An 8561-nucleotide genomic window follows, 5' to 3' on the forward strand; every position below is an offset into this window, starting at 1 on the left:
GGCTCCTATTATAAGAGATGTATCACCCTATACACGGCTCCTATTATAAGAGATACATCACCCTATACATGGCTCCTATTATAAGAGATGCATCACCCTATACATGGATCCTATTATAAGAGATGCATCACCCTATACACGGCTCCTATTATAAGAGATGCATCACCCTATACACGGCTCCTATTATAAGAGATGCATCACCCTATACATGGCTCCTATTATAAGAGATGCATCACCCTATACATGGCTCCTATTATAAGAGATGCATCACCCTATACACGGCTCCTATTATAAGAGATGTATCACCCTATACACGGCTCCTATTATAAGAGATGCATCACCCTATACATGGCTCCTATTATAAGAGATGCATCACCCTATACATGGATCCTATTATAAGAGATACATCACCCTATACATGGCTCCTATTATAAGAGATGCATCACCCTATACATGAATCCTATTATAAGAGATGCATCACCCTATACATGGCTCCTATTATAAGAGATGCATCACCCTATACACGGCTCCTATTATAAGAGATGCATCACCCTATACACGGCTCCTATTATAAGAGATACATCACCCTATACATGGCTCCTATTATAAGAGATGCATCACCCTATACACGGCTCCTATTATAAGAGATACATCACCCTATACATGGCTCCTATTATAAGAGATGCATCACCCTATACATGGATCCTATTATAAGAGATGCATCACCCTATACATGGCTCCTATTATAAGAGATGCATCACCCTATACATGGATCCTATTATAAGAGATGCATCACCCTATACATGGCTCCTATTATAAGAGATGCATCACCCTATACATGGATCCTATTATAAGAGATGCATCACCCTATACACGGCTCCTATTATAAGAGATACATCACCCTATACATGGATCCTATTATAAGAGATGCATCACCCTATACATGGCTCCTATTATAAGAGATGCATCACCCTATACATGGCTCCTATTATAAGAGATGCATCACCCTATACACGGCTCCTATTATAATAGATACATCACCCTATACACGGATCCTATATGTAGGTGGGTTCCCCCGGCGCTGCCTGTGACTCACAATGACGTACAGATGTCACAGGGTTCATAGACAACGCATCATATAGCAGAAGTTGGGGCGACTCGGAATCCTGCATGCTGAGAGTTGTAGTTCCCCTCCATGGAATCTATCAGGACCCTCTACCAGCAACCCATAAATCTCCATGATGGGATTTGTAGTCCCACCACTAGATGCATATGATGGGCAGGGGACGCCATATAGTGACGCCATATAGTGCTCGTGGATAATACTGCTAGAGGCTGCACCTAATACCTAACGGTAAGTGAGGTCGGAGCTGCTCTGTGTCCTCATCCGTGGCTCCAAATGGTCAAATAGGAACCAACATGGCCGCTTGGTCCAATGAAGTGACCAATATGGCAACCGCCACACAATGACAAATCAGCCATCTCTATGGGTTCCCTAAAATCCCCATCATGCAATGCTGCCCCCTCCCCGCGCCCTGTCAGGAGCAATACTCTGGAAATGTTGTTTTTGTTCTTTCCTTCCGCGGCTGCAGACACAGGCGGAGATGTAGGTCACCCCTCCGCGGCAGGGAATAGCCGGGGGGCACAATTAGCACCCAGCTTCACCGTGCACAGGGACCACGTGACAATACTGACAACACACGTGCAGGGACAGCAGCCCAAATATCTGCCCCATGAGCCATAATAGGGGTGCACGCTGTAAGGTGATGGATGAGACCGAGCTCCTCCCATATGACAAACTGCATACGATCCAATGTACAGTAAATAATACTAATGTGCAAGCTGCATCAGACACCTGGCGGCATTACAGGGGTGACCCCACCCCAAAATCATAGACGTAACACTGTATGCAGACATTGTAACACGTAACGCCCCTCCCCCAATGCTGTGCAAAAATGTATCAAATAAACTGCAACATGTTCCGATCTTAAATAAACAATGTTACACGTATGTAAACAATGACACCGGTGACCGTCCTCCCTGCAGACCCCACATCTCTTCAGGAGGGGGCTCGCTCTGCAGGAAGGAGACATCACGGCCTCGAAACGCGTCAATCCTATTCTCATTACCTTAAAACCAGATCAGTGCATTACCGCTAAGTGAGCAGAAATAATCCTGGAGATCCGTCAACAGCAACTGAGCAGCTGGGATGACCCGCTAAGAATAAAGGGTCACCCTCATCTTACTAGACCTGAACCCCCAACCCACCGGCCGACCCCCCACATAACCACAAGCATTCACAGCAACAATCAGGGCTATCCCTGCAAACTTCTACCATGACTGGCACAATATTTTAAATTGCTACAAAATATGTGAACCCCAAGTCCAGGAAATAAATCAATGACGTAGGGACCGGGGACCATGTCTAGGAGACAACAGCTGAAGCCATCAGAGAAGTTGCAGTCTTTGAAAAATATTGAGGGTGGCACCAGGGGGTCTCCACACAAGATGCAAACAACAGAAGTAAATCAGACCCATCACAAGCGTCACATTTATGTAGGGACTCAGTAGAGGACCGTCCACCATTACCTATCTCCAGAGCATGGAGCCACCAGTCTACTTATATACATCCAGGTGGTGGTGGAATCCACTGAGTGTCTCTGCTTCAAGGATTTGTACGAGAGCCAAGATTCAGGTGATCGCTTTGGGATGAGTGTGAGCGGCTGCTTCCCATATGAGGAAAAGAAACGCGTCGGTCCTCGTAAGGAGAAGGGACAGGAGGTGATGTGAGTGCCAGGCACTTGTTGGCCTAAAAAGAAAGATGCCCGTTGGTCGGTGGTCACGCTGCCTCGAATTTCCCACCACCTCTCAACGCGGACAATGCACAAAAGGTTGAATGTGGTCCCATTTTAGTCCTTTTAGAGTTTCTTGTCTTTTTTGTCGGCTACTAGATCGCTGTCATTGGCCAGAAATGGTGGATATCGGTCCTGACCAGTGACGAAGCTCACTCTACTCTCTGGAGGACAGTCACCGGTCAAGTACACGGGAGAATTCATCACGATTGCCCTCATTTTTTAGGTCAGCAAACACCTGGGTGAAGTAGTGCGGGTCAGCGTTAATTCTCAACATCTTGGCACTCATGGCATCAATGATGCAAAGACATCGGTCCCAGAAGGCATCTTTGCCCGCTTCCACTAAGAAAGGCTTGAGGGGGTAGGAGATCTCATTGCCCATGTAAGAGTAGGATAGATAGAGGCAGGTCAAAAGTGTAGCTTGCAAGTCATGCTCAGTGGCCACAGAGTCCCCGTCAATGACATCCCTGCAGAGCAAGTAGACAAAAACCACGTTGGCCGGAGTGACAAAGGCCTGGTCTTGCCATCCTTGAAGGAGCAAAGAGCGGTCCACGCTACGTAGCCATAGAATAGGGTCTGTGGGGGACAAGTGTTTTAGCCGGTAGCATCTCCTGCAGAGGAACTCTCCAAGGCATTTCAGTAGTTCACCAGTAGAGGCTTGGACTATCACCCTTTTTGGAGATCCACCTCCACCGTTGGTGGTAGAGACCTTTTTGATGGATGATATCTGCTTGGAGCTAAGAGGTGCCAGGGGTTGACTGTCGTAGCTGGAGAGATTGGCACAGGACAGGGATTTTTTCACATTCTCATGGTTCAGATGGGCGACATCCTTCTGGTAGTTGCTATTTGCGGTTCCTTTTCTTGATGTCTTCTTCTTGGTGGAGGCCACCAGCCTTTTCCAGGTGAGAGCAGGGATGAACATGGAGTGTCGTTTTAGCGACTTGTCAGGCTTCTGCCCGCTGCTCTTGCTGACGCTTGTGTAATGTGCCAGGGATCCTGAGCCGTCATCGTACAGGCTGGCCTTCCGAGAGCCTGGTGACAGGGACAAGACAGTGCCCATGTTGGCGGAGATCTTCACAAGCAAGACAAGGGCGGGGAGCAGGCCAAGGAGCCTAGGAGGAACACCACAATTTCCACTCCGCTGGAGGATGATGAATCAAGCAGAGGAATGGGATTGCCAGGTCTTTGTTGCCTGCATTGCAGGACACAAGCAGCGTTGCCCCCTATGCAATGTGCACCTCGGAGGGGGGCAGATGGCAGCACAGAATAAAGGGATAACCGGGATCTGCAGCCGCTTTCCCCTCACAAGTCCATGCAATGCAGATAATTCAATGAATGAGGAGGAATCCTGCCTTCCCTCCGTCCGCCGGCTCCGTGGTCTTCCTCCAATCTTTTTTTTTCTCGGAGATGTGCACTGCAGATAGGAGGGGGCAGATGTTACCAGGGATATGGAGGGACGTGGCAGGGGATTGGCTCTCGCCCGCCGTCAATAACACCTTCTATTAATCCGTCCTTGTTTTGCTGGGTGTTTATCCGGATTGCAGGGATGATGGGAGTGATAGTCGGTGCCAAGGAGGCAGCATTTATAGTCGATAGACAAAGGCGGGGGAGCAGTCAGTCGGTGCAGGGACGAGGTTTTCTCCTGTAGAAAGGGTTAACGCACCGGCTTTGTCAGATGGGAAGGGAGGATGACTCCAGTCGTCTGCTGCTTCTTTCCTTGGAATCGGGGTGGATTTTGCAGGGTGAGATAGGTATCACGTCTTGCCCCTGTGCTGTCAGTGTACGGTGCCCCCCAGTGGTGCCGCATTGGTGAGGGGGCTGCCAGTGCTCAGCATCTGATGGGAGACAGAAGATACTGAGAGGAGAGGGCTGATCCAGCTCCCAGGCATCTCTGTGCTGATGATCCAACCAGCTCCGCTCTTCCAGGGGGACGGGGGCTCCGGCATTATGATTTGTTCTCAGCCTCTCCCCCCATCCCTGGCTGCATGTCCCTATGCTGTGGCAGATGCTGTAGCGCCACCTGGTGCCCACAGAGGAGTCTTCTCCTGCATCTCTTTGTTCCAGGGACAGCTGTGCGCCTGGTCCATTGTTATGCAGGATCTATTCACTGGCTCACACATTACCCAGGACTTGTGTGGCACAGCAGTGCTGCCCTTAGGACACAGCGTACCGCATGCCATCACCGCAGGGTGCCATAGCAAGATTTATAGGGATCGGTCAGAAGGTGCAACCATGTAGACTGCAGCCAGTGTTATGTATTGTCCCTGGAGATATGTGTAATTAGATTCAATAAACGGAGCACTGCTGTGCTCTGTGTCCTCTGCAGCCAGTGCTATGTATTGTCCCTGGAGAGATGTAAATCAGACCTCACACTGCTGTGCTCTGTGCTCTTTGCAGCCAGTGTTATGTATTGTCCCAGGAGAGATGTGTAATCAGACCTCACACTGCTGTGTTCTGTGCTCTCTGCAGCCAGTGTTATGTATTATCCCTGGAGAGATGTGTAATCAGACCTCACACTGCTGTGCTCTGTGCTCTCTGCAGCCAGTGTTATGTATTGTCCCTGGAGAGATGTGTAATCAGACCACACACTGCTGTGCTCTGTGCTCTCGGCAGCCAGTGTTATGTATTGTCCCTGGAGAGATGTAAATCAGACCTCACACTGCTGTGCTCTGTGCTCTCTGCAGCCAGTGTTATGTATTGTCCCTGGAGAGATGTGTAATCAGACCTCACACTGCTGTGCTCTGTGCTTCCTGCAGCCAGTGTTATGTATTGTCCCTGGAGAGATGTGTAATCAGACCTCACACTGCTGTGCTCTGTGTTCTCTGCAGCCAGTGTAATGTATTATCCCTGGAGAGATGTATAAGCAGACCTCACACTGCTGTGCTCTGTGCTCTCTGCAGTCAGTGTTATGTACTGTCCCTGGAGAGATGTGTAATCAGACCTCACACTGCTGTGCTCTGTGCTTTCTGCAGTCAGTGTTATGTACTGTCCCTGGAGAGATGTGTAATCAGACCTCACACTGCTGTGCTCTGTGCTCTCTGCAGCCAGTGTTATGTATTGTCTCTGGAGAGATGTGTAATCAGACCTCACACTGCTGTGCTCTGTGCTCTCTGCAGCCAGTGTTATGTATTGTCCCTTGAAAGATGTGTAATCAGACCTCACACTGCTGTGCCTGGGCAGCTCTTCTCTCCTAGGCCTGGGCAGCTCTTCTCTCCTAGGCCTGGGCAGCTCTTCTCTCCTAGGCCTGGGCAGCTCTTCTCTCCTGGGCCTGGGCAGCTCATCTCTCCTAGGCCTGGTAAGCTCTTCTCTCCTTGGCAGCTCTTCTCTCCTAAGCCCGGGCAGCTTTTCTTTCCTTGGCCTGGGCAGCTTTTCTCTCCTTGGCCTGGGAAGCTCTGCTCTCCTAGGCCTAGGCAGCTCTTCTCTCCTTGGCCTGGGCAGCTCTTCTCTCCTAATCCTGGGCAGCTCTTCTCTCCTAGGCCTAGGCAGCTCTTCTCTCCTTGGCCTGGGCAGCTCTTCTCTCCTAAGCCTGGGCAGCTCTTCTCTCCTAAGCCTGGGCAGCTCTTCTCTCCTTGGCCTGGGCAGCTCTTCTCTCCTAATCCTGGGCAGCTCTTCTCTCCTAAGCCTGGGCAGCTCTTCTCTCCTTGGCCTGGGGAACTCTTCTCTCCTTGGCCTGGTCAGTTCTTCTCTCCTTGGCCTGGGCAGCTCTTCTCTCCTAGGCCTGGGCAGCTCTTCTCTCCTTGGCCTGGACAGCTCTTCTCTCCTTGGCCTGGGGAACTCTTCTCTCCTAAGCCTGGTCAGTTCTTCTCTCCTTGGCCTGGGCAGCTCTTCTCTCCTAGGCCTGGGCAGCTCTTCTCTCCTAGGCCTGGGCAGCTCTTTTCTCCTAGGCCTGGGCAGCTCTTTTCTCCTTGGCCTGGGCAGCTCTTTTCTCCTTGGCCTGGGCAGCTCTTTTCTCCTTGGCCTGGGCAGCTCTTTTCTCCTTGGCCTGGGCAGCTCTTTTCTCTTTGGCCTGGGCAGCTCTTTTCTCCTTGGCCTGGGCAGCTCTTCTCTCCTTGGCCTGGGCAGCTCTTCTCTCCTAGGCCTGGGCAGCTCTTCTCCCCTAGGCTTGGGCTGGGCAGCTCTTCTCTCTTAGGCCTGGGCAACCCTTCTCTCCTTGCACTGGGTAGTCCTTCTCTGCTTGGCTTGGGCAGCTCTTCTCTCCTTGCCCTGGGCAGGTCATCTTTCCTTGGCATTGGCAGTTCTTCTCTGCTTGGAAGCTCCTCTCTCCTAGGCCTGGGCAGCTCTTCTCTCCTTGGCCTGGTCAGCTCTTCTCTCATTGGCCTGGGCAGCTCTTCTTTTTTAGGCCTGGGCAGCTCTTCTCTCCTTGGTCTCGGCAGCTCTTCTCTCCTTGGTCTCGGCAGCTCTTCTCTTCTAGGCTGGGGAAGCTCTTCTCTTCTAGGCCTGGACAGCTCTTCTCTCCTAGGCCTAGGCAGCTCTTCCCTCCTAGGCCGGGGCAGCTCTTCTCTCCTAGGCTGGGGAAGCTCTTCTCTCCTAGGCCTGGACAGCTCTTCTCTCCAAGGCCTAGGCAGCTCTTCCCTCCTAGGCCGGGGCAGCTCTTCTCTCCTTGGCCTAGGCAGCTATTCCCTCCTAGGCCTGGGCAGCTCTTCTCTCCTTGGCCTGGGCAGCTCTTCTCTCCTAGGCCTGAGCAGCTCTTCTCTCCTAGGCCTGAGCAGCTCTTCTCTCCTTGGGGTGGGCAGCTCTTTTCTCCTTGGCCTGGGCAGCTCTTTTCTCCTTGGCCTGGGCAGCTCTTCTCTCCTTGGCCTGGGCAGCTCTTCTCTCCTAGGCCTGGGCAGCTCTTCTCTCCTAGGCCTGGGCAGGGCAGCTCTTCTCTCTTAGGCTTGGGCAACTCTGCTCTCTTAGGCCTGGGCAGCTCTTTTCTCCTTGGCCTGGGCAGCTCTTTTCTCCTTGGCCTGGGCAGCTCTTTTCTCCTTGGCCTGGGCAGCTCTTCTCTCCTTGGACTGGTCAGCTCTTCTCTCATTGGCCTGGGCAGCTCTTCTTTTTTAGGCCTGGGCAGCTCTTCTCTCCTTGGTCTCGGCAGCTCTTCTCTCCTTGGTCTCGGCAGCTCTTCTCTTCTAGGCCGGGGCATCTCTTCTCTCCTAGGCTGGGGAAGCTCTTCTCTCCTAGGCCTGGACAGCTCTACTCTCCTAGGCCTGGGCAGCTCTTCTCTCCTTGGCCTCGGCAGCTCTTCTCTCCTTGGTCTCGGCAGCTCTTCTCTTCTAGGCCGGGGCATCTCTTCTCTCCTAGGCTGGGGAAGCTCTTCTCTCCTAGGCCTGGACAGCTCTTCTCTCCTAGGCCTGGACAGCTATTCCCTCCTAGGCCGGGGCAGCTCTTCTCTCCTTGGTCTCGGCAGCTCTTCTCTCCTTGGTCTCGGCAGCTCTTCTCTTCTAGGCCGGGGCATCTCTTCTCTCCTTGGCTGGGGAAGCTCTACTCTCCTAGGCCTGGACAGCTCTTCTCTCCTAGGCCTGGACAGCTCTTCCCTCCTAGGCCGGGGCAGCTCTTTTCTCCTTGGCCTGGGCAGCTCTTTTCTCCTTGGCCTGGGCAGCTCTTTTCTCCTTGGCCTGGGCAGCTCTTTTCTCCTTGGCCTGGGCAGCTCTTTTCTCCTTGGCCTGGGCATCTCTTCTCTCCTTGCCCTGGGCAGGTCATCTTTCCTTGGCATTGGCAGTTCTTCTCTGC

The 8561-nt window shown here is 52.1% G+C and overlaps 1 protein-coding gene across 1 annotated transcript; it reads right to left on the minus strand.

The window, feature by feature from the left end:
* Positions 1-483: 483 nt before the first annotated feature.
* Positions 484-4744, minus strand: LOC140133863 (cyclin-dependent kinase 5 activator 1-like). The gene has a single exon (XM_072154512.1). The coding sequence runs from the start codon at positions 3910-3912 to the stop codon at positions 3028-3030; it is 885 nt and encodes a 294-aa protein (XP_072010613.1). The 5' UTR covers positions 3913-4744; the 3' UTR covers positions 484-3027.
* Positions 4745-8561: the final 3817 nt, after the last annotated feature.

The sequence above is a fragment of the Engystomops pustulosus genome, chromosome 5 (genome assembly GCF_040894005.1).
Source record: "Engystomops pustulosus chromosome 5, aEngPut4.maternal, whole genome shotgun sequence".
Taxonomy (NCBI): Eukaryota; Metazoa; Chordata; class Amphibia; order Anura; family Leptodactylidae; genus Engystomops; species Engystomops pustulosus.

What these genes read in the sequence shown, in the direction of transcription:
- LOC140133863 (XM_072154512.1), bottom strand. Translation starts at nt 3,912, where the DNA reads ATGGGCACTGTCTTGTCCCTGTCACCAGGCTCTCGGAAGGCCAGCCTG.